The sequence below is a fragment of the Canis lupus genome, chromosome 7 (genome assembly GCF_003254725.2).
Source record: "Canis lupus dingo isolate Sandy chromosome 7, ASM325472v2, whole genome shotgun sequence".
In the NCBI taxonomy this organism is placed as follows: domain Eukaryota; kingdom Metazoa; phylum Chordata; class Mammalia; order Carnivora; family Canidae; genus Canis; species Canis lupus.
The window spans coordinates 5870395-5895984 of record NC_064249.1 but is presented as its reverse complement, the minus strand read 5'-3'; the positions used below and the strand labels follow the sequence as shown (position 1 = coordinate 5895984).

At 48.2% G+C, this 25590-nt stretch overlaps 1 protein-coding gene across 10 annotated transcripts; it reads right to left on the bottom strand.

Moving 5' to 3' along the window:
- Positions 1 to 830: 830 nt before the first annotated feature.
- Positions 831 to 24952, bottom strand: PFKFB2 (6-phosphofructo-2-kinase/fructose-2,6-biphosphatase 2). 10 transcript variants are annotated; one of them, XM_025429752.3, is made up of 17 exons: positions 24793 to 24952; positions 24069 to 24204; positions 23361 to 23468; positions 17799 to 17924; positions 17197 to 17293; positions 16697 to 16763; positions 16493 to 16567; positions 16075 to 16131; positions 15065 to 15189; positions 13083 to 13290; positions 12491 to 12637; positions 11746 to 11850; positions 10907 to 11036; positions 10107 to 10169; positions 9578 to 9642; positions 8750 to 8929; positions 831 to 2857 (listed from the first exon to the last, which is right to left on the bottom strand). In XM_025429752.3, the coding sequence occupies exons 3-17, from the start codon at positions 23446 to 23448 to the stop codon at positions 2825 to 2827; spliced, it is 1566 nt and encodes a 521-aa protein (XP_025285537.1). In that variant the 5' UTR covers positions 23449 to 23468; positions 24069 to 24204; positions 24793 to 24952; the 3' UTR covers positions 831 to 2824. The 10 variants fall into 10 exon arrangements, with proteins under 10 accessions (XP_025285537.1, XP_025285532.1, XP_025285533.1 ...); XM_025429747.3 differs by having other exon boundaries at positions 23358 to 23468; positions 24793 to 24951; XM_025429748.3 differs by lacking the exon at positions 24793 to 24952 and adding an exon at positions 24647 to 24779 and having other exon boundaries at positions 23358 to 23468.
- Positions 24953 to 25590: the final 638 nt, after the last annotated feature.

Below are 25590 nucleotides of genomic sequence, written 5' to 3'. Positions count from 1 at the left end.
TGATGGGCGACTGCTGGACTGCCATGGGACGTGCCTGTGGGGTTGTCACTTACCAGGCCAAGCTAGTGAGGCTGGCCTCCTCACAAAGTCCCCAGTAAGATCCTGGAGAGGCTGATGACATGAGGAAATAATTAAGTCTACAGAAATAAGGCAAATAATGACCGTCACCCAACACTGGAGACTTCCTGAGTCATATCCTAATTCTTGATTAAAATTCTAGCTACATTTAAAAATAGTGTCTTGATTAAAATTCTAGCTACATTTAAAAATAGTAGTTATAGGTTTGTTGGACCCTCACTATTACACATCTTACCATTTACCCTGTTCTGAGAATGGGATTTGACAAAAAAATCCATCAGTGTTGAGGTAAGTCACTTAACGGAGGCATTCATTCACCTACGTGAAATAAGAATGATCCCAGACATGCTTATCCTTCTACGAACGATGGCTTGACCGCTGGGTCAGATAACACTCGCAAAAGTGCTTGGAGAGCTTTCCAAGGTCAGAGGACGGGGACTGGGTTTTACTCAGTGCATGGCAACCAAGAGGTGGTCATTAAATATTTGTTAAATAAATTTTTAAAAGCTCCAGAATGTCAGTAATTACATGGCAATAATGATCTCACTCTTAATCATTTTGAAATGCTAATGTAACTTAATAAAGGACCAGTTCAAACACTAGCTTGAAATATACATATATATGATCTAAAAATTTGAGAATCACTTTAAAGAAGCTAGTTTCAAAGACATTTTGCACAATGTTATTAACATTTTGTGTGTTTAATGCACCAAATGCTATCCTATTTTGTGATTTCAAAAAGTAATTACATCTTTAAATTAAAAATAACTTTTATTTCTTATTACAAAGCAATACATATTACTGACGTATTTTAGCATGATTTTTATTTATCCAGGAGATAAACTTCTCACCAGAGAAATGCATCTCTTGGCTGATACTTATAATACAAATCAATCAGAAAGAAAAATATTCAAAAGAAATCCACTGTGCCCTACCGTAGTTGTCATCCTTTTCAGAAGGCAGGTACCTAGACCCTGGAAATTTAATTTAAGGTAATACTATGGACATCAGACTTAAAATCTCAACCTCCCTAAATTTCTACTGAAAAACATACAACACCAATTATCTAACATTCCGATCAACATACATGCAGACACTACTACGGGATTTAAAAGTATCTCACATGGATGAATAAATAGCTAAATAAAAACATTATCTGATTATCAACAGGCATTGCGTTCAGATGCAGAAAGAAACCTGCATCACAAGAACAAAATCATCACAGTACCGCACGCTACGAGCGGCCAAATGAAAAGCCCCTGCTACAGAGCAGAGTCAGGAGCCTTTCTGAAGGCAGCTTTGTGCGTATAAAATAAGCTCCTGGTTGCTGGATGCTGAACTGCCTGCAGCCCAGCTCATCACATCTTAGGTAACAGAGCCCTGTATCATCCACAGTATAAAAGAACCATTAAAAGCTGCATTTCATTACCTTTCTCTTTACTTACCCTCTTGCCCAGCAAGTGGGTATCTGCATGAAAGGAAAAAAGTATTTAGAAAGCTAAAAACTTACTATTCTTAAAAAAAAAAAAAAAAAAAAAAAAGGATTTTGCTTATCTTTATCCTTTGGAGCTTCCATACCCTCCTTTGGAGTAGTGACATATTTAAATCACATTGACAGAGAATCACATTGCTCTAGAGAACTACCTGGCTTAACTTCACAGGAAACCAAATGATGGATGCACCAAGGACTTGGCTCTCCCAGCATAAGACACCTACATAAGAGGTCTGCGTAAGAGACCAGCAGACCCAATAGTGACAATTAGCTAGGAGGTAGGCATCAGAACCAGCTGCTTTCTTAGAGACAGACCCCACAGAAAGTCATGTCCCCCTGCACTGGTTGTGAAGCAAGAACTCCCAAGGAACCCTCTTTCATTCTTCAGGTAATGTCAACGGCACCCTACCTTTCTCTCCAGCCCTCATTCCCAACTGGTAGAGGATGACCTAGCCCTCTGCAGCTATGAGGGGACACAGCATCCAGTAGAAAATACTGGATGTAGCTACTTGTGAAACAGGAACTTTGACGATGGGTACTCGTTCTGGGGAGCCTTGCAGTCAGGATGATCCTACCCTTATGGGGCCTGGAACAAGGAAAAACTTCTCTAATGACAAGAAGGCTGACCGAGACTGCTCTTCCATCACCGCAGAAGAGACAATTCAGGGACTGAATTTCTCAGATACCCGCTATTCACCTGGTGAGTTTGTCTCGTTTCCAATGTGACAAAAAAGGGACTGCTAGCATGCATCCGTTGTGTGCGCGCCCGCGAGCCTGGAAGGGATGCAGAGACCAGCTCTCACAGCACAGAACAGGCTTGCGGCAGTGCAGCCCTCCCCTTGGAAACACATCTCAAGAGGTGCGTTCACATTTCAGAAAAGAATAGGCAGCCAGGGATACAATCGCAGGTGAGAAGTGAAATACAGAAACAGAACAAGACTGGCCAACTGGGCTCACACCCCAGCAGAGATAATACAAACTCATCGGCTCAGGCTGTTGGATGTTTTGAGGCACAGGGAAGTCAAGTCTTCCTGTGTAACAGACATTCCCATTAGGCCCGAGGGGAAGAAATGTAATGTTTTTCCAGGCCTCATTTTGGTGGCCCCGAATGTCCAATCCCAGCTTAACTTCCTGATGGAGCCCCCGTGGAGCTGGCATCCCCAGGCTCTGCAGTAGTAGATCTCAGAGAGGTCTGGCCTCGGCCTTCACGTCATCGGCAAAGCGGGGTGAGGGGCGCTGAAGGGGAGTGAGTGCCTAAGCACAGCCAACCCAGTTTCCGCCTGGGAGCTAGAGGGGAAGAGAGACAGAGCCATTACACCACACCGACAAAGGACAAAACACAAGAATCCCTCCCCTCCCCTCCTTTGCACTGGCCCCCCCACTGCCCATGACCCCACGTCCACACACACATGCATGGACCCTCTGTTGTGCTCCCCTTGACCCTTTACCAAACTCCGACAGCACAGTCAGGGGCTTCTTTCCCTGAGAAACCAACCTTTGTGACCTTGTTGGATCAGGCACTCCTTCCAGACCTAGACCATAAGCTATATACCCAAGATAGGAGGCAGAGGCTGTGGGAAGCCCTGTGGTAAAAAGGAGAGCATGTAGGCTGCTATCAACCAAAAGACCATGGTGACAAAATGGCACTGCAGTCAGAGGCTCCTCGGCTTCTGAGGAGGCTCTCTACGGTCCCTTCCGAAATCCGAAATCCGTCAGGGCAGAGATCAGCTTCTTCCCAGAAGCTGGGGCTGAACTTTTTGTGAGGAACTCTTCCCCCTAGAGCAGTGAATCCCAAGTGTTAAATTTGCATGTGAATCACTTGGTAATAAGTCTATGAAGATGAGGATTCCGATGACAGGGCCGAGAGTCTGCATGGCTAATGAGTTCCTGCTCCTCGTGAGGCTAACAGGGAATGAGGCGCCAGGCGGTGACACACTTCCACCTGTATTTCCTGTCCCAGAAGTTTAATGCCATTTCATTCTGTTGACTGCAAGGTTTTTAGAAACAGGCAGGTCACGTTCTAGAAGGGGCAGCCCACTAAATTCTAAGAGATCTCCACCTTTTTTTCTTTACAATAATGAGTTACATGTTGCTAACGGGAGTCATAGTACAGTGTAGGCAAAGGCAATTTTTTCTTAATTCTTAAAGAGGTGCCAAAAACGTACACACAGCTTCTACCGGAGTTCACGTGCCTTCCATAATGTCCTACTACCCATCCTTCCCAGAAGGTGGTGGAAGAGAGCCATGCCCACACCAAGGAATCCAGTCATGCTGCCAACTGGCTTTCACGAGTCTGAGCTCAATCATGGAGCAGCAGCACACAGCTTTGGAGGTGGGGTAGTGGATGGAGAACACAACTCAAAATACAAAACAAAAAACCCAGAAGCCTTCTGATAGGTTCAAGTTACTCAACGATTTTATTTACCCGTTCTATACACACACACACACACACACATACACACAAAAGCACATTTCAAATATAGTTATAAACACCTTCTGTGGATCTGAGTGCATATTTTGATATCATGTCACCACATTAAATCAGAATGCTGGTAAGGACTCACATTACTGTTTCACCAGAGCTGTGCCTAGAAAATCCGCAGGATAACTCTAGTACATGAGTTCCCAATTCAGTCCGTTCCCTTCAACCATTTCCTATTCCCTCCAAGGGGCACAGCTGGTGATCAGTCCTTTGCTTTTGCCACAGTAAAACCATCACCATATCAGACGAGTTGATTTTGTTATTTCAACACAATAAAAAAGAAATGTACACAAGCAATTCAGATACAAAAACATTGAGTTGATAGATATTGGTCCTAGGTCCCCAGTGAAAGGCTGATTGGAAAGAATACTTTTGCCACCTCTTAAAATCCATTTTTAAATGTAAAATTTCCTTTGCATTTTTATTTATTAGAGTAAGAGCTAGATGCATGGGAGACAGAAAACAACAGCATTATCCACTGCTGTATCCCGGGACAGGGAAGCTGAGGACACAGCAGGGTCAGCAGCCGCTGGTGAAAGGCAAGTCGTGCCTACAAGTGGGTGAGTGAGTGGAATGAATGCAGGCAGAGGTAACAATTTCAGGCTTTGAGCAGGCATCTCCTTCGCTGAGTTCACAAAACATTATACACAAGTGATGTTCAATCTTCGTTTGCTACAAAATGATGAGAATTTGGCTGCTACCCTAAATGAAATGTCTATTAAAAATCATAGTATACAGAACTTCCCCCTGAAAAAACATGTGGAGTGTTTACGTCCTTTTGTTGAAGGACACATGCGACAGACACAGAATTCTAGTAATACGCATCTGCTACTAAAGGGTACAATCAGCAAACAGACTGTTGGATGACAAGAAACCTACTGGAGTCCGTCAGCCAGTCAGCCAGCATATTGTTATCGCGAGATACAGTCTTCTAGACACCAGGCGTCTACATTAAATTCCTGGGAAGTCAGAGATCCATCCTATCAATGCTGCAACCTGGCTCAACTGTTAGATCTTTTTAAAATTAAAATTTTTAAAACATGACCAAGTCAAAATGTATGCTAGGAAACCTGGGTAAATTGGTCAAATTTCTGGAAAACAAACACAACATGGCTTCTGAACTCAGCACAGACAATGGAATGTCCGTAAGACTGTATAACCCAGACACGGTCCCTCAATCATTAGACTTTCTTCCCCCTGTCCTTTGGCTACCCCAATGGGTTTCTCCAGAACCTAGACCTCCTACTCAGAGAACAACCGTAAGATGGATTTATTTCCACAGTTATGTCAAGTTTCTTGAGAATGCTGGTGCCACTGTAGATCCGTTTGTGGGTTACAAAGAGGAGCACCCAGAACATCACAGGAAACACTCATCCATTCAGCCTGGGAATACAGACACATTGTATTCCTAACTCTAACTTCTTGGGGGGGAACAACCAACCAACCAACCCTGAGACAACAAGATAGGACAGACCCAACAGCACAATGCAATGTTCTTAAAAGATTTTCTTACTCTACTTTGGGGCTAAATGTAAAACACTCTCCTTATCAAAATCAAACCAAACCAAAGGCAATACAGATTAAGAACTAAATTCTAATTTGAGGGTTAAGAAACAAGAGAAGCTAGTTCCCTAAATCTGCTTCAGATTCCTCTTTCAAGTCTGTCACGAAATTCATCATTCAGCTTCCAAACAAGAAAATAAAATATACAGGGATTTTCCTTTCCCCATTTACTGGATTAAATAATTTAAACAGGCTAAAGCCTTCCCTTATTTCTCCCACAATGAAACTTGAAAGCCTCAGCAAAAGGTGCTCTGGGACCCCTCCTTTCTTTGTACGATCTGTGATCTAGACGTGATTATGGTAACGTGTAGATACAACTAACACATGTTCCAGTAAGAAAGGAAGAAGAGGAGAGAAAGGGCAGGAAGCCGAGTGTCTCTGAAATGTGGAGCAAGAGCTCTGTTCCGCTCTATTCTCCTGGCTTCTTGCTGCTCAAACTTCTCTGGAGGGATCTTGCTCTAAAACCTGAAGGGTGCCGAGAGCCTCACTACCGTCAAGTTCTAATTTCTCGTATCTTAATTTCTTGTGTCACCTCGGGCTCTCCCTTTGGGGGAAGCAAACTAGCACGGGGGAGGGTGGAGAAACGAGGAGCAGGCTGAGGGCCACAGAGGACATCCTGGCAACCTGTGTCTCACGCTGGGGTTCACAAAAAGGGTAACACAAGGCTCGTGCGCTGGAGAATCCTCCTCTAAGAGTATGCACAGCTCAGATCCAAAGTCTTTGGATCAAAATGCTCCTGCTTGTCATTCATTAGTTCTGAATTTTCTTAGTGCACAGCAGGAAAAAAAAAAAAAAAAAGACTTGAATGAATAACCATTTGGCCTAAGGGTGCTGCCGGCCACTCAGGTTCCACCAGGGCTTGTAAAAATGCCCCACCTTGTGCCTAGATCACATCTCATCCCCACCTGCGGGAGGAGGATTCTCACCTCCTACCCCCTTTAGTCTCACAGGACAAGAGAAAAGCCAGAAGTAATCTAAACTCCACTTTGATGTCCACACTTACAGACTCAAGGTGTTGCTCTTTCACAAACGTTCATTTGTTATAATTATATAACCTGTCTTCAAAATAACCTTCTTCAGGGCAAGAACCTTCTCTTCTACTTCCCTGTCCTCTACCATCATCACTGCCTCCCACCCAGCCCGAAGCCCTCACGAAGACCCTACGTACACGGAATGTAACGGCAAAGCTGTACGGCAGCTTAGATGCAACGAGGGGCAGAAGCTAGGCATGCAACCTTTTTGGAAACACTGTGATGTCCTACTCGGGATGTAAGAATAAAGGACTCCAGGTCACAAGTCAGCTGCTTGTGATGATAACCTTTACCATCTAAAGGGTGGGGGGGGGGGGAACCCTGGATGGCTCAGCAGCTTAGCGCCTGCCTTTGGCCCAGGGCGCGATCCTGGAGTCCCGGGATCGAGTCCCGCATCAGGCTCCCTGCATGGAGCCTGCTTCTCCCTCTGCCTGTGTCTCTGCCTCTCTCTATGTCTATCATAAATAAATAAATCTTTAAAAAAAAAATTCTAAAGAGGATTCGAATGAATGCTCCTAGATGAGAACCATGACAAAAGGTCTTCTATTAGCAAACAAAAACACCCTTGGCCTAAAGCTCACTGGCTCTTGCCGGTTTCCTCTGAATGACAAATTGATAACTTTAAGGTGTGGATTCATCCCATCACTTATAAAAATCTCATGAGAAATCGGGACTTCCCTCTCAGAAGACTGCACATATGTTCATGTTTTATATGCACAATTGGAGGGCCACCAAGGAGCTAAGAATCCCCTGCTCTAAACATTTCCTGTTTAACCCTGCGGAGAAAATAAAATGACAGAAGCAAATAGGCAATTCCAGACAACTCAGAGCTAGACCCCTCAGGGTCCCAAAGACTCCAGGACATTAAGATGGAAGAAAGAATACACCCGTGAGAAGATTAAGTTCATCATCAGGCCTCTCCCAGATTTAGGAGAAAACAACAACAACAACAACATTGCTCATGCAAAATTTTTTTAATCTAAAGTGGAGTGTTGAAAATTCCAGGAAAATAAGCTCTAGTGACCTCTTCCCTGCTGTCTGCCTTGAGCAATGCCAGCATCACTGGTGACTCTTTAACCTAACTCTGTCCTACACAGCCCCAGAGGTCACTGGCCTCGGCAGGAAAGTTGCTGTGGATGGCAAAGCTGGGAGCCACTGGAAAAATAGGCATGGCTGCCCTACAAGAGACCTGCAAGAGCTAGAGAATGTCCCCTTCACCTAAACCTCACTCTACAGCTGCCAAAACAACCTATGCCTGGCTTTTGAAGTGAAAAATACCAACCAAGACATTTTGCACACACTCAGAGCCAACTGCCCCCAGGGCCTCGTAGATTCAGGACTGGTTCTCACGAAAGGAGGCACGTACTCTCACCCTACGTCCACTTGCAGGCTCCAGAGCATCTGTGGATGTTCTACAGCCTAGACTGACCCTTTCAGGACCTGGCTTGAGAGGAAAGGAGAGGGGGAAAAAAAAAAGCTCCCCCAGTCTGGATCCATTGAGGCCCCCTGCCGAGAGCATCAACAGAGCCTAGACTTCTCTCTGGCCACCCCTCCCCTGCTCCACAGACACCACGACGACAATGCCATGCACCACACCGGACAATCCAAAGGGGAGGTGAGCGAGGGGGGGCACAAAGCAGGCAAGTAAGGACTGTGAGTAGAGCACACCTCGAAGAGACAAAGGTGAAGGAAAAATGGGCTTCTGCATCCCCCTCCGCCCCACCCCCCACTTTACCAACACAAGGACGTTAGGGGTTTAGACACCAGGGACAAGAACCAAGTCTACGGGGCAGGCTTAACCTCAGACCCAGCTATGCTAAGCACCCAGGGGAGCGTATCCCTTTTCCTCCTTCTCCAGACCACCCCAAATGAGGACGTGTCCTGAAATACCCACTGGTCAAATGGCCCCTGGGCGGGGACATGTTTCACACTGGAGAACAGCTAAGATTGGTCTGGAAACACGTGAGCTCACGTTCTGTGTTAAGATCCGTGGTGGAGCACTGGGGGTAGGGGCTGGAAGTTAAATGACTCCTTGGTGCTTAGTGACAAGGGCAGGAGGCCAAGCCTGGAGGGGACACACGGTTACACCACCGGAATGCTGACTTGGGTCTTCGGCTGGTCGGCCCCTTCTTGCGTGTCCAGGGCACGGAGAGGGCTGAGGGGCTTGAGGGGCCGGCTCCCAACACTGTAATTTCTTGGACGCCTTATTGTATTCGAACTGGACAGAGGCGTAAAGCTGTTCCTTCTCATCCTTACAGGGGTTTGGTTCTTGGGGAAGTTGTTCTGATTGGAAATGGAGGGACACCACACAAATGAAAGCCAAGCCAAAAGCTCACTCATAAAGGTTAAATAATGCTTGTAACCACAACAGTTTTCTCCACTCCTGCTCCTCTGCAGAGAGAGTCTCTCATAAGACATGGGCCATGGCCTTATCGCTAAGTCCCAGGACACTAAGGGTTGTAGAAGGAGAAGCTCCTTGAGTATCATACTCCAGAGGAGGAAGGAGGGTCCATGAAAGGAAGGGTCTTATTTAAGATCACACGAATTATCAGGACACACCTAGGAACAAACCCTATACCTCCTGACCCCACCTTACAGGCTCCTCTGGATCCTACTTTCTAAAGGGAGCACTCCCGGGGGCGGGGGGGGGGGGGGGGGGATCTGTATCTCACTTCGGCCAAACACCTGCCATACTTAACTGGATTTCCAGGAGCCAACTTTCAAAGTTAAAACTCATGAAAGAGGTACTAATTTAAAAAGCCATTAATTCCAACATCTCTTCCTTTTGGAAGTAAGCAGACTACATAGGACATGAATTCTGGATGTTGTCTTCCTTTTGTACGTGAACAAAACCCCAGTCTTGTGATGTCAAAGGTTCAAAGACTCAAGGTGGCAGGGAGCCTGCACGATCATCTGTGGGAAAATACTTACAGCTGGCTTGTCGCGGTGAGTGTTCACAGCCTCCACATTGAGTTTAATTGTTTCCACTTTGCATCCTGGGGAAACAGGAAAGAGAAAGGCCTTCAGGAAAAAAGCTCCAAAAAATATTTAGTTTCAGTGTGAGAAACATACCACATAAGAATGTATATATTCCCAAACACACATATATATCCCTTTTCTAAAAGATTTTATTCATTTATTAGAGACAGGACATGCACATGCACACGTGAGCTCTCACACAAAAGGGGGAGGGGCAGAGGGAGCAGCAGTCCTGGCTAGGCGCAGAGCCCGACTCGCAGTGGGATTCCAGGTCCCCCGAGATCATGACCCGAGACGAAGTCAGACGCCTCACCGACTGAGCCACCCAGGCGCCCCCCCATACATCCTTTCAAAAATGGAAGGCACTGATGCAATTCCTCTGGTACACAGGGGTGATGGCAGGCTTCTAGAGAAGATTCAAACAGCCTGACTTTCTTCAATTCCCCCACCCCCGCCCAGCAGCCGCCAAGCTTATGGTTACCGTAGGCCACAGGAGTAAGTTTGAAGATGGTATGGAGAGGGCACCTCAAGTACGGTAGCTCATCTGAAAGCAGAAAGGCAGGGGAGAGAAGTCTCTCAGTACCGCGTCGTAAGGTCAAGTCGGTGGGGAAATCTAAGGAGCTTGCGGGGTTGTCTTTACCTTGACCTCGGGTTGTACAACTCCACCCCTAAACCCCAGACAATGATCAGGATGGCCACCAAGAAGCTGCCCAAGCTACTGAGAGGCTAACATCCGTCCATTTTAGATTTTTCCATGCAGCAGAACAGGAACAAGTGCAGAAGCCAGGACCTGGTGGAAGCACAGACTGTGGCCCCCTGGGTGTCCCGAAGGCCCAATCCTCAGGCTTCCCAGCAGCTCAGATAGAGGAGAAAGGGAAGGGGCAGGGGCAGAAAAGCCAGCAACTTCCTTACAGTTCTACCCAGAAACTATCCTGTGCTGCATCCAAAGGATGAAGATGCTTCTAAGACACGGCCCTCCTTACAGCCAAACAAGCCGGGAATATTCAACCACTTTTCTGATTCTGCCAAGAGAGTCAGCTTGACGCCGGCCCTTTAGCCAAGCTGGATGAAGGAGCTCCAGCAGCAGCCACTCTCCACTGGGGGCTTTTGTACCAAAGGAGTAAATTCAGCAAGTAGTTGGCGCGGTGGCTGCTGGGAGCCCCACACTGCTGCCGGAAGAATGCACTCCAATTTGAGTAGAAGAGGGGGAGGTTCGGTTGCCATCCCAAATCCAGGCCCCTCCCCATAAATGTGTCCCCTGGCCCTTTCCTCAAATGTCACCTGCACCCTTGTCCAAGAAGTAGGCCAGCAGGCAGCGCATGACAGCCTGGTGGGAGATGACGAGGACGTTGCCCTGGCGCTCCAGCTCCATGATGACGGGCTCCAGCCGCTGCACCAGGTCCTGGTAGGACTGTGGGGGAAGTGAGGCAGACTGGTAGAAGGCCAGGCTCAGGCTGGCAGCCAAGGCGGTAGCTGGCTCCAGAGTCAAGAGGCCACTTCTCCTTCCCCAGCTGGCTTTCCTCCTGGAGATTCAGCGACTTCGAGTCGCCGGCTAACTCCCCCAGCCCTGGGATCCCTTGAGAATACTCAGACCTCTCAAGAGTAAGAGTCAGGTCAAGAAAACTACAGGTCAAAAAGAGGAAATGTGAATTCAGCCTGTGTCTTATATTTCCTTCCCACAGACGAACAGGCAGTGCGTGAGGCAAGGAGAGGCTCCTAGGGGTTTCCAGAACCTCTCCCATTGGCTCTAGCTATGAAGTCGCTCAGGCCAGCCAACAGCCTCAAACACAAAAGGTGACAGGGAAATCATTCATCCCCCATATATTTACCCGAGCCTATGCCTGCTTGGGTGGGGGTGGGACCTAGGGAGTGCAATGAAGAAAAAAAAAGTAAAAAAAAAAAAAAAAAAAGATGTTGATTCTACAACTAATCAACACAGAAGACATCCTGGCACTCTCTTCCCCGGAGAGACATTCGACTGTCTAAGCTGAATTAAATGTGACCCAAAGGCCAGAGGACGAAACTACATGATGCCTTGACTACCCTTTCTAGACCCCCCACCTCCCACCCGATCCTTCCCCCAAGTTAAAGCAGTCGCCCCACATGAGGAGAAACCTCACCTCCCCACCAGGGTACCGATACAGGTATTTCTCTTGATCTCGAAGAGCGAACTCGTCCGGGTACTGCTTCTCAATCTGTGCATAGGTCATCTCCTCGCACACGCCCTGCAGGGAGCCACACGGGCTGCAGGAGGGAGGCCAGCCCCCGCGGCCCACCCAAACTGAGGAATCCCAGCAGGAATCTTACTGCGCACCAGGCACTGTGCCAGGTCCTTGCCTGGGCGGCTGGGACTAGCAGGAGGAGGGCCACTGCACAGAGGATGTGGCATCTCCAGTTTATGCTGCCACTTGCTCGGACTCTTCAGAGAAGTTAAAGGTCCGAGAAAAGTCAGCAGGATAAAGGGATCAGGAAGCAGGGGAGGAGAAGAAACTGAAGGGACAAGAAAATTCTTGCAGAAGGCGTTAAGAGTACAGAGGAAGAAAAGAAAAAGAAATGCTTGCTTTTGTGTTCAAGGACGGGGAAGCCAAAAATTGGAAAGGAGTTTTCTAAGCAGAAATTAAAGAAGTGAATTGTCAGCTATTTCTTCTTCCCAAGAGAAAAAAATACAAGGGAACCAAATGGAGCTGCATTCTCCCCAGGTGCCAGGGGGCCTAGGTCACAGAATGGTTTGGGGCCGTCACTGGCACAGGTGCTACCTGGTAGTTCTAGTCTTCTAGGTCAAACCGCCCATATCATGACTTCTGAGGGCTCTTGCTGGAATATGAGACTCTTACTGGCTTTGTAGCCATCAGAGTTCCTACTCACAGCATCGATCTCGTTCAGAATCTTCCACTGCTCATAGGTCACACCCAGGGATTCAGCGGTCTGGATAGTCCTCTTTAGCTGGCTCGTCCACACTTTGAGGTCTGCTATCTCCTGTTCCTCCAGAAACTTCCTTAAAGCCTGGGCAAACTGAGGTTGGAGATAGAAATTTTCAAAGGAGAGAAACAGGTGCGTGCGCGCATACACACATACACTCACAATTGCTAACTCGGCCTGTAAAGGATGATATGTAGGACCATGATCAAAATCCAAAAAGTGCTACACAGTTATGATAAACCCAAGAGGAAATGAACTTCCACTGGAGCATCCTGTACTGTGCTAAGCATACAAGTCGTGCCCAATAAATAACTGACGGTTGAATTAACAGCAGAAGTGGTTCCCAAGTTACCATATTACAACACAGCCAGAATGAGTGGATGAGAAGAGGTCTTCAGCATTTGCTTGACCATCTGAAACTACGGTCTAAGCCCCAATGGGATTTAGGAAGAAGGAAGGGGATAAGAGAGAGGACCTCCACCATGCCCTTCCTCCAACTCTAAGCCTGGGAAATCCAGCCTACTGCTGAACGTCTCACCTGTTTTCCCCGAGCCGAGAGGCCAGAGTCACCCCCAATCTTCCCCAAGAGGTTGAATTCGCTCTCTCCATGCCGGCAAAGGTAAATGGTACGAGGCTGCACGTGGATATTCATGAGGTAGTAGACGATCTTGCTCTGGATGTAGTCCTGGACTCTGTTCACTAAAAATCGCTGGCCCACATTTATCACCTTGATGAAAGAAAGATCCCTAGGACAGAGCAGGAGAAAGAGAGAACCTGTGAGATTGATAATTTGAGGAGAACAGCAGGAAGGGAAGGATTCCCACAATGACTTGTGGGCTCAAGGCCCCTCTTCCTCCTCTCCTGTCAGAGTTGATCCCTATGTAAGGAACCAAGCAGTAAGAGATTATACCTCGGACCCGAGGAGGTAAGATGTCCCAAACTTCTGGCCAACCTACCACTTCTTCAGTGCCTATGGTATGCCATGTAGTGTAGGTAAGTATGATATGAAGAATCCAGGCTTTCCCTCAAGAGCTAGGCTAGGTGACCTCACAATTTTGCTAACCCTAAATTTTAGTGAGAAGCACAACCCCCATGTGAGGCAGTCAAGACCCGGCCCGGGGACAGCATCACAGGCAAGCAAGATCTCTGCAGAATCTTAGAGATCTCTACACATCCCCTGCATCCACCTAATCAAGCCTCTCTCAGAAGTACTTCCACAGTGGTTGCGTCATCAGAGAATTTCTCTCACTGTAAAAATAATAAATGCATATTCCAAAAAAAACTTTCAAAAAAAGGTGGAATGATGCGAACAAAAATCACCCAAACGCTATCATCAGAAATACTATCTATAAATCTACACACACTGTTCTATTCTAGAATGTTTTCCTACATAGGGCTTCAATGTAGAAGAATATACTATTACACCATTTCTAGAACAATGGTTTCAACCTCTGTAGGAAGGAACACCTCCCAATACTAACATTCTGGGCAACTGACTTGAAGGAACTTAAAAGACACAAAATATTGAGCAGACCACTGACACCCCGGAACAGAGAACTATGCACGCTTTTCTCACCATCTTCAACATGGATTTGTCATTTTACTATGGCTCTTACATCTCACACACACCAAGTTAACCCACACTGAGGACTGTGTTGCCAACAGACACTACCACATTAATAATGGCTGGCACCCCATCAGACATTTCTGATGAGCCAGGCATGTTCTTAAGGACTTTACATGCTTTATATACATATGCGTGCGTATATACATACACACCTATCTGTACATACACACATTTTATATATAACATTTATATATGTTTGTTACATTTTTACTTACATTTGTATCATGTGCAATTATACATAACATTATATATATATATATATATTTGTACGGTACATTTTACATAAACATACATTTTTACTGTTACTATTCCAAGTGTAATATGCGTACTTCTACATTAATGTATGTTACACTGTAATGTGTGTGTATATATATATAGTACATATATGTAGAGTATAAATACATACACATACACACAATAAACTTTAAAATTGATCAAAAGCTGATGACGCATCTCTACAACACCCTAGATCCGAACTACTGATTTTGCTCCTCAGGGACACATGGCAACACCTGAAAACATCTTGGGTCATCGCGGGTTGGGAGTGTTACTGACAGCTAGTGAGCAGAGGCCAGGGATGCTGCTGGACATCCTACCGGGCCCCCTAGGGCTGTAACAAAGAATAAGCTGGCTCAAAATGTCAGCAGTGCAGAGACTGAGAAATCCTGTTTTAGAGGACAGAGAGGAAGAACTGACGATAGAAGACACTTCACTGTGCGAGTATGAGATGCAACCTACACAGAAGCCACAAATCCATACCTTGTTTCTCTGGAATGATGGAAACATTACAGGCCTGGATGGTCAGCAGAAAGTATGCGGACAGAGGGAGGAAGGCTCTTTTCTCAAGCGAGACCCCTGCCTCAGGCCCTTCAAACCGTGGCCTCAAACCTTACTTGTCATAGTTGTCTGGGTCAAGGGGTCGGTAGGTGACTTTGTAGCACTCGATTCTCTTTAGGAAGTCCTCCATCACATTCTCCCTGTTCCTTTCAGGGTAGTCCGGGCTCGACACCTTTACCTCCTGGAATCAGGGAGAGTAGGGCCTGGTCAGAGGTGTGCCCTTAACAGCCCTCCTGCAAACAGCCAATGCTAAATAAAGAGAAGGAAGTCCATAGAAGGGCCCTTTTGCTGGCGCGCTGGCAGTCCTTGTTTACTGAGCACCCCCTCCCTGTCCTGTGACCCTGGCAACCAAGAAAGGAAAGACAACTGGGAGTCATGTGCCTGCCCTTGGCTGAAGGACTGAGACAGTCACACAGCTCAAACTGCTCCTGGGCCCCAATCCCTTTATGGGTCCTGCTAGGGACACAGAATGGGTTTCAATTTCTCCGTACGGTCACTCTGAATAGGGTGCATGAAGTGGCACGCCTGACTTGGACCAGGTGCCTCTTCTTAGACGTGTCCAAGTTCCCACACTGCTAGGAGAGCACTACATGATACCAGGTCTACATAGCACAGTACAACCCATCAGATGGGCACTGGTTTATACCATGACCGGACAGGGCATGAGGCACTCAGGGCATAGAGCACTGACAGTCAGTGGGCAGAGCACTTTCCTGCATGGTGGCCCTGACAATGAAGAGACTAATCTACTCTGAAGACATCCCCAGGTCTCAGCATCCAGCTAATCCCCAGATAACAGAACCAAAACTCCTACAGTCTAAGTCTTGGCTTCAAATACAGCCCATTCTTCCTTTATTCCTCAAAGTCTCAGTTTCTTCTCCTAAGGGAAGAACATGGAAGTCTAAAATGTTGCTCTGGAAGATCAAAAAGATCACCCTGCACTGTTAACCGGGTCTCTTTCTTTCTTTCTTTCATTACCCAGCAGACTCTCCCCCCATCACCCACCAACATACACATAACCCAAGGGAGAAAGGACAGGAGATGGTATGCAAGGGGTGTCACCTACCAGGATGTTGGCAGCAATGACATCAGGATCATCGCAGACAGATTCCACAAAGAATACCTGGCCAGGGAGAGAAGGCGGTGATAAATGAGCCAAAAATGCCCAGGCTGTGCATTAACAGCCTATGTTCACGCCTACCCCACTGCAGCCACCACAGCCCCCAGGATTTTCTTTCATGGATGTGGCCTTCAAGGCCTCTTCATTCAGAAGTAGCTCTTACCACATCCCCCAGGCCTCAGACATACAGGCTAAGGGGCTGAGAAAGGACCTGAAAGAAAACACTCAAGGAGTGGGGGTATTCCCCAAGAGAAGCAAAGCAGATAGCCAATCCAGTCCTCACCCGCCAGAGTCAGATCCGCACGTCCCTCCTGACTCCCCACCTCCACTCATCCCTTTCCTCCAGCATGGAGCCAGATCCTACCTTGAAGGAATTCTCCTTGGCAAAGCTCAAAATCATGTCCCTCCTCTCCCTGGTGGTATTGGTGGCATCGAACACCTGGGAAGAGAGGCCACGAAGTAGATGAGTAGGCTAGGATAACTGCAATCCCACCAAGGCAGACCTAACGTGAGGCTGTGCAATCTCTTGGATGGAGATCGAGATGGGGAAGAAGCAGGGAAGGCTTACAGCAATCTGCCCGTTCTCCTCAGTAAGATACGCCTTCACATCTTCCAGCGCCACCAAAGCACACTGTCTGCCATCAGAACAGAGGACATCATAAGGGTAGTACCAGGTAAGTTCAGGCACAGCCAGAGACACGAACCACTGGGCTGCTGGGGGAGTCACGTGCCTTCCCTCCTGGTTTTCCCTGTGGTCAAAATTTTCCCCTAACTAGACTTTTCAACTTCCCCACTGTTTTTGGACCAGCCTAGATCTTTCCCCTTCCCCTGCCCCATGCATATAAGGTATCCCTCTATAGGTTTACTCTGCAAACATACATGCATCTCCCTGAGCCTGTTCTTCTACGTACCTAAGCCCAACGTGACCTGTCCACCAAATAATTTCCAGTTCAAATTCCCACTGATCTTACTGAATATTTAGTGAAAGGAAAACCCAAGCCCTGCAACATCCAGTCTTATGATGGCAGAGAAAGAGCTGGCTGGGAGGTCAGGCCTAAGAAGACTCACTTGCGGATCTTCATGGCCTCCTCATTGTCGTGTCGGAAGAAGTCGTAGGACTTATAGGACTTGACTGCTTCACGTCGATATACCCCAAGATTAAACACTGCAGATGACACCAACAGCCTTCAGCAGTGAAATAATACAATGGCCCCACCAAAGGGGACTTCTTGATCTAACGTCAGAGTGGCCAAGGAAATGAAAAAAAAAAAGCACCATGGTACGTTGGGAACAATACCAGATTTAAGAGTCAAGTTAGAATCAAGTTCAGGCTTATTAGACCTTGAACAAGTCTTAAACTGTCTGAGTTTCAATTTCCTCAGCCACTTTGGCTATTTCACAGTAGTACTACTAGGATTAGACAAGATGATATAGAAGGACGTAAAGCCCTATACCGTCAAAGGCATGCCTTCAAAACTAGGGCAGTCCACCCAGGCGAAGAGAAAACAAGTCTATAAACAGAGAATAAATCTAGTAAATCAGGAATCAACTACTATTTCTTCCAGGAGCACCCTGTAATCCTGATGCCAAGGAGAGTGAGTCTCCCAAAGGCCTGGGAGGCCCAAGAACTAGTCCTTTCCCTTCCCAAGGAATAAATGACCTGCACCTACCTTTGGTGGGCACCCCAATCCAGTTGAGGTAGCGTGTGAGTTTCTTAGACACATAGGTTTTGCCCCGGGCTGGCAAGCCAATCATAACGATGAGAGTTGGGGAGTTGGTCATATAAGATGCCCACGCTAGAATGGAAAGAGAACAGAACTGAATGGCTTAGGGGCTGCGGAAGGTTTGTGCCCTGGGCTAGGAACTTATAGACCATAACCTCATTTAATCTTCATACACTTCAGTAAAGCCAGGGGGAGGACTGGGATGGCAAATAGAAGAGCTATCAGATCAACCTCCTAAAAGAAAACTAAAAGGTCATATAAATTTCCAAGTACCCAACCAAGACATGTCTTCCCAACATGGACAAAGTCTCCACAGAGGTACCTAAGGTGGAAAGAGAGGCAAATGTGGCAAGGATGGAAAGATTAAGAACCACGGCACCTTCCTTAACATAAAAATATCTAATAACACAAGAACAATAGGGCTGTGGAGGCACGCCTTGTGCCTGGAGATTCTCCAGTGATGAGCCAGCCTGACTCCTACAATAGGTCCAACAGAGTTTCTATCCTGAGGATCCCATCTATCCCTTCAGAGCCATGGGCAAGAACTAGCTTGCCCACTGTAAAAAGGGCCTGGTCTCAAGCCGTTCTGGCCTTTGTGCTCAAGACAAGCTTAAGCCAGAATTTCTAAACCATAGTGCAGACTGTGGCAAACCCTACTTGACACAAGTTCTATCTGTGTCCTGAGGTCTATGAGTAGACCTCCGGAAGCTTCACAGTAAAGCTAGCCTATAAGGGCATCATGGCCAGTCGGCCTCATTGGCCATGTGAAAACAAGACATTTAAAAGCAGGAACAGCCACTCATCCATCCTTCCTTACGAGATTTATTTCAGGAACGCTCACGTACAGAGCTAGGGCTCACTCGACAGGCAGGGCAACCTAGATGGTCAAGTGACTTGCCTAAGGCTACAGGATGAGTCATGGAAGCGCTGGCATTAGAATCCAGAGCTTGTGCCTCCTCCGCAGCTTGCTCAACAGGGGCTGGTTCCTCCCTGCCCATCCTGCCACAGAGGGGTGGGAGGAGAGGGGCCTCCATTGCGGCTGCCCACTTTCCTGGGGCCAGCACCCAAACTGAGGTTGGGTAAGGAGGACTCAGGCTCTGTGGGCTCCTGTGAGGGGAGGCCCTGCCCAGGGATGGGAGGGAGAAAGAATGGCCTTCGCTTTCCACTTCCCAGCACTGCTTTCCGGAAGGTGTCCTGCAGGTTGCTGCTGCTTCTCTGCTCTGGGACAAGGTGACCCTGTGAAGCTAAGAAACCATTCAGTAAAGCTGAGGTACTTGCATGGGAAAGTCATTTTCAACAGATCTCATCTCACTGGAGAAGCGGGCAGAAGGACCTATAGTTGACCTCGGAAGGAAGAGCGTTTCCTGGGGATGTGGGGCAACAAGTACCCAGAAACCAACGAGTGGCCCCAGTGCTGAGGGAGGAGTGGATGCCCGGACTCCAGGTCAGAGGACTTGGCCTTTGGTCCTTCACCCGTGGCCCACATGGAAACTTCCTGGGAGTGGGCAGGGACTCCTCCAGAGCAGGTAAAGAGCAACGTAAGTGATTTTCATCTGTGTCCAAACAGGGAGCACGAAGGCAGGCAAACATCAGCCGGCAGCCTCAGCTCATGTGAACCCCTGATCTCTGACCAGACAGGTCTGCCCGGGGAAAGCTGCCTCGGGTGTCAGCAGTACAGTCCTCATGAATCTTCACTTTCTCCAGCTCAGCACCACACTCTGCTCAATCCCTCATGATCTGCCTCATTACCTGCATTTCTGGGTCTGCTTTGTCCACAACTTCCAGCCCATTAGGCACTTCCCCACAAAGGTCCTCTTGCTCTCCCCTAAAGCTAAAAATGAACTGATGCTCGGGAGCTGCTCTGAAGCTGAACATTGGACCAGCTGCTGCATGTTTACCTAACTGAAGAGAGAATGCTAAGAGCAAAAGAAAACCGGGGTCCCTAAGGACTCCCCAAGGCACCACACCTCCCACCTCCGGGCTTCTCGTTTTTCAGAGTACAAAACTAAAACTCACTTCCCATCTCAAACTGCCACGTTGACAAAACTAGGAACGTTCTGTCCTGCCTGTTACAAAACAAAACCACTGCCACCTTAATTTGAACAGTAGATAGTTCAAGCTGATTCATTTGAGACAATATAACCTACCTCTTGGCATATAATGGAAAGCCTGAAACGCTCTCCTACCTTCTTTACACAAGATTTAATTCACTTTCTCAAACTTGGCTCTGCCTCCCGAACATACTTAGAGGAACTGAGGGCTTGGGAACTTCCCTCCTACAAACAGAAACAAACCCAGGCAAGTGAAGAGCTTGGCCCACAATTCCACAGTAGAAAGTCAAGGTCAGGGCTCTGACCGGACTCCTGGTTTCGTGACTGCCCCATCAGCCCCAGCCACCAGATCTCGTCAGCACCTGGCGAAGGGAGCCATGTGGTGAGCATGACTATGCTCTCTAATCTAATCCTGAAGGGTGCTCTAGTAGGTCAGTGGTTCCCAGCCTTTTGGTGAACAAGGCTTTCTTCCACTGTTTGTTCTAAACAGGCCCAATATTTTTGAAATACGCAAGCTGATTAAAATGTGTTGCATTTGTATTTTTTCCATTCATGAGACGTCATAAAACTGCTAATTATCTCCTACTATTTGACTGATAGGCATGAAATAACCAAGTTCTGTGGCTAAACACTGAGAAAGTTAACGTTGCAGCTCTAGGTGACAATGCTGATTTCCATCCATGCACTTTGAAATATTAAGAATACCTAACAATATAGACCTTTTTAGGAGAATAGATTAGCAATATTGATCAACATTTCAATTGTCTTTCCTCCTATTACATCTAAAGGAAAAGTTGCTGGTGCAAACATGCAGCTTTCTGTGCAAGGATGCTCCTGCAGCACTGTTTGTGATGGTGGGAAACCGGAAACAGGGCAATTCAAATGTCCATAAGGAAGGAAGCTGGCCTACCCATAAAATGCTATACTATGCAGAAAGAGGTAAATCTGGATTTACAAACACAAGGAAAACCCCATGATATAGTAAGGTTTTTTTTGTTTGTTTTTTTAAAGAAACAAAAAAAGGAAAATTGCAGCAGAACAGAATATATGCAGTGTGAATCTATTTTCGTTAACAGGATACACCAGAAGATGTCAGAAAAATCAAACTTAAGGACAGGAGAAATTGTGGGAGATTTTTTTACTTTTCACTTTGTTTTGTTTGAATTTTTCACAAACATGTCTTGCTTTTGTAAATGAGGAAAGGTACACATGGGAAGCTGTTTCGGACCTACTCAAAATCCCATAGAATAAAAGAAACAAAGAAAAGCGTGTATACACTCACCCCTGCCCCCACCTGCCTAATTCCTGAGGTGCCTGAAACCAGTCTATCTGAGCACCTTAAAGGAACCTCTGCCAGCAACCACTCGCTGATGTTCCAGTAACGCTCCTTTGGGAGGTTTTGGCTCCCTGAAGTCCTTCTCCAGTCCTTCTCTGAGTGAAGTTAGCCAACAAGGTGTAATTGGCAGCAAGGGGATAACGGCTGAGCTATTAATAAAGCAATTGCTAGGTGTGAGCACAACCAGGGGAGCCTGCTCCAACACCCAGGCAGGCGATGGAGAGAAGGAAATAAACACCTTTTTCTCCTTTGAATTTGGCTGCAGCAGTCTCCCAGTCCAACCCATGAGGGGGGAAGAGAGAGAGTAAATGAATGATGGTGGAGTCAGGACAACCCAGATGCTTCTAGTGGGGGCGAAGAGGATGGAGTTTGGAGAGGAGAAATCAGAGCACGGAGCAGGAATCAGGGTCTAGAGGATCAAAAGGGGAGACCTGGGATTACTGTCTCCTTGACTATCAAGAGCCCTCAAGGCAGAAAAACTGCAGAAGAGTTTGAATGGCACATAGCAGGTTTCTGTGGAGAATAAAGCTGACGCTGGACACTGTGCAGTCCAGGTTGCCACCTGTACTCTATAACCTTTTGAATCAAGTGTTCCAATAACACAAATGCAGCTCTCTTTAGTACTCCCAAATCTGGGTTACAGTATTGTCTAGAGGAGAAAACATTCTTTACTGAAAATCTAATCCTTCATAGGGCTCTTTTAAATGGTTAGCTCCCAGCACGGCATTTACAGTACGATTCAATTCATATGCAACGAAAAGTCACCAGTGAAAAATAATACGCTTTCGCTCTATAAACACTCTTCTAAGTGCTTACTTATATTTACTCATTTAGTTCTCACATTGCTCTTCGGGGACGCCCTATTAGCATCTTACTTATTTTATAAGTAGGCATACTAAGGCGCAGAGAGGATAAGCAACTTGCTCAAGGGCATGCAGCTAGAAAGTAGTAAAACAAGGATTCAAACCCAGGCAGTCCAACTCCAAGGGCTGCACTCAAACATCATGCTATCCTAGTTTTCTTTCATGGGGTCTTGCACTCAGTACCTGGCTTCCTGCCCTGGTAGAGGAAGGAGACCCTAATCGTGCAGATGTGCCAACCCCCGTATCACATCCAAACAAGCTGCCTCTGTCGCAGCACAAAGCCCAGCAAGCTTCATTAGTGATAGATGAAAACAGATTATCATCATCAATCACGAGACTGACAAGGACATGACATCAAGGTTGAGACTCTGGGGAAAGACTTGATCATGACAGGATTGATTTTCCAGGTCTTATTCTGGTCGGCTATTTCCACTTGCTGTATACAGGACTGCTGACGTGAGAATGGCCTGACAGGGTTCCAAAGGAAAGGTACATCTGGAAGCAAGGGCAAGGGTTAGCATTCCTGGAGGGTCCCCAGAAACTGTAGGGACCAGTTGCCCAGGACCTTTTGGCCATACAGTCTATAAATGAGGATTAGGAACTCAGATGCAGAGGGAGAAGAAACGATGTTTCATTTCTATGCAAACCCACCTGCTGTCTCTGTTTATAGAACTGGCATGGAAACTGTCTCAGTGAAACCTGTCTCCAGAGGAATGAACCTGCAGGAAAGGCAGCTTGCAAAGTGCAAAGGCTAGCCCAGTGGGAAAACAGGGTGCCCAAGTCACAGTGAGAGATCAGATGTCAGAACCTGACTCTCCTGAGGCCTGTCAAAATTAACTACTACTGGCTTTTACCCGCAATTTCTGCAGTGTGCAGCACCCTCACAAAACATGGCCCCAAAATAAAGGGAAACTGTTAACAGTATCAGCCCTAAGTAATCCCCGCACCTGCCACTCTGCCTTAATCTCTGTGTGGGTAACTTTCAACATCAATCAAGTGTGCAGATCCCCCTACGAGACAGCTAGAGAAAGCAGTAAGAAAATGTGGGGATATACCAGCAGTCTGGCCCCAGTGACAGACATTTCACTGGGCCTACTCATTTGAGACAAGAAATTCCCCTGGTAGACTTGGGTTTTAAGTTCCCATGTCAAAGAATTCTCTCTCCCACCATGTATCAAAATCTAGCATTACAACTATAGCCCTAAGAGAAAAATCCCGGGAGGGAGCAGCCCCCCTCCTGTTTCCCCAGACTCACAACATTTCTTCTCTGACATTCGAAGATTGGAGGTTTTGGTTTCATAGCTGTTGTTGTTCTGTTCCGAGGAAGATTCAATATTCCCAGACATGGCAGCACTTCCGGAGATGTCTGAAAGGGACAAAAGGAATGTAAGGAAGGAGACATCCCTCAAGAGACTCAGTGAAGAGGACAGGTGCAGAGCAGTGAAAGAATCTTGGGCCAAGGGGATCCCTGGGTGGCTCAGCAGTTTAGAGCCTGCCTTCAGCCCAGGGCGTGATCCTGGAGACTTGGATGGAGTCCCACGTCGGGCTCCCTGCATGGAGCCTGCTCCTCCCTCTGCCTGTGTCTCTACCTCTTTCTCTATGTCTCTCATAAATAAATACAATCTTTAAAAACATTTTTTTTAAAAAGGGGTTGTTTAAAAAAAAAAAAAAAAAGAACCTTGGGCCAAGAATCAAGTTCAGCCCTCTTGCTCCGGGTTAGTAGCTCCGATGCCCCTAGATAAGTCCTCCTTAGCCCTGTTTCTTCATCTGTAAACTCCGTTGCACTAGAACCTTGCCCTTTTAATGCTGACTTGGGAGTTACATTTACATAAATTGGCTCCTTCAATCCTCCTAATAATACTTCGGCAAGGCATAGGTGGCTACCATTGTTACTTTCGCCCAAAATGTACAGGTTGAAAGACGGAATTCAATCAAATGAAGTGGCTCATCCACATTCCTTCCTGACCTCAGATTCTCGTTTTCGGAACTGGGGAGAAGAGCGGCACGAGTCAAAAAGTCAAGGGTGTGCGAATGGGCTGCAGAGATAGGTCGAGTTCGTGATTGTGAAGTCAGTCATTGCAGTCCAAGGGCAGGATTCGGTCCTGCCAAAAAACGGGAGAAGTGGGGGGGGAGCTCAAACACGGTCCCTGATGGAAAAGCTGTGCCCGGCCCCGGTGACGACCGCGGCGCGTCATCGTCATCTCTCCTCCGGGGTTCCCACCCTCCAGCCCTTGCTCTGCACCGTCTCCCCACCTGCCCCTCGGCTCGCAGTCTGTAAGGAACACTGGGGAGCCAAGAGGTGGTAAATGACTTCCCCAAGGTCACCTGCTGAATGCGAAGCCGTGACTCCCAGCTGGGGTGGGCGAGCCTCGTGCTCACGCCCCGCAGCCAGACAGGCAGCGCGTGGGGACCAAAGGTCCTACTGCTCCGAGCACCTTGCACGGTTCTTCCGCGGACCGCACCAACCCTCCGAGCCAAGGCACCAGCCGCCGCCCCCTCCCCCGCCCCGCCCCGCCCCGGGCCCTGCGGCGCGGCAGCGCTCACCCTCGGAGCCCTCCGCAGCTCCCCCCGGCAGTGGCCCCGGCCCCGGCCCCGGCCCCGTCCCCGGCCCCGGCCCCGGGACGCCGCGGACGGGAGCCGGCACATCACGTGCCCCGGCCAGGCTCCGCCACCCTGGCGTCGGTCCTCACCTGGAGAGGCTCATCCGCCAATCCGGCGGCCGCAGGCTCCCCGGGGCGGGGCTCCGATCGCAGCCGCGGACGGCGGCCGCGGAAGGTGGAAGGAGAAACCGCGCAGCCCGGGGCTCGCGAGCTGCCGAGCGTCCCCGCACCGGGGAGGTGCGTTGCGTCGTTGCTAGGCAACTCCCAGGGCTGGGGGCGGGGCCGACCAGGACGACGCCCCGCCCCCCGGGAGACGGGCCGCGGGAAGGGGGGGGGGGTGGCCTCCTCTCGCGAGAGTGGACGGAACAGACGTCGGGAGGGGCTGGGACTTTTTAGCAACCGGGAAGCCTTGCGGGGTTAACGCTTTCCTCCCTGGACCCCGGGGGGACCTCGGGACGCCCGTGGACTGCAACGTAGACTCGGGAAGGTGCTTGAGCCGACGGCGCCGTGGGGCGCGTGCGTGCCCTCGTAGGCCGGACCCCGAGGCCACTCTGGTTGCCCCCGCAGGAGCCTCCCGGGCGGTCCGCGGCGCCGCGGGTCCTCTGCCCCCCTCCCCGCGGCCCCCCGGCGCCGGCCGCCTCCGAGCACCAGATGGGAAACCGCTTCGGCAGAAACAAACGTTAAGACACGGGGTCACGAAAGGTGTCCAAAAAGGCAAAAAGCTTTCATAAAACTTAGAGGCAGGGAGGGGGGGGGGGCTTGTAGGGTAGAGAGGGGAGTTTGCGAATTTCGCGTGCACTTTTCAGCTGCCCCCAGGCCTTTTCTGATGATGCTGGATTCTGTTGATAAACCCAAACCCCAGGGTACGCAGGTGTGCTGCTTCGGATC

Excerpts from the sequence above, each read along its gene's own strand:
- PFKFB2 (XM_025429747.3), bottom strand. The coding sequence starts at position 23,448 with ATGTCTGGGAATATTGAATCTTCCTCGGAACAGAACAACAACAGCTAT. Across the intron at positions 16,568-16,696 it reads AGGAGAACGGGCAGATTGCT|GTGTTCGATGCCACCAATAC; the intron begins GTAAGCCTTCCC and ends CTCTCTTCCCAG. Across the intron at positions 12,638-13,082 it reads TCTCGGCTCGGGGAAAACAG|TTTGCCCAGGCTTTAAGGAA; the intron begins GTGAGACGTTCA and ends CTCCAACCTCAG.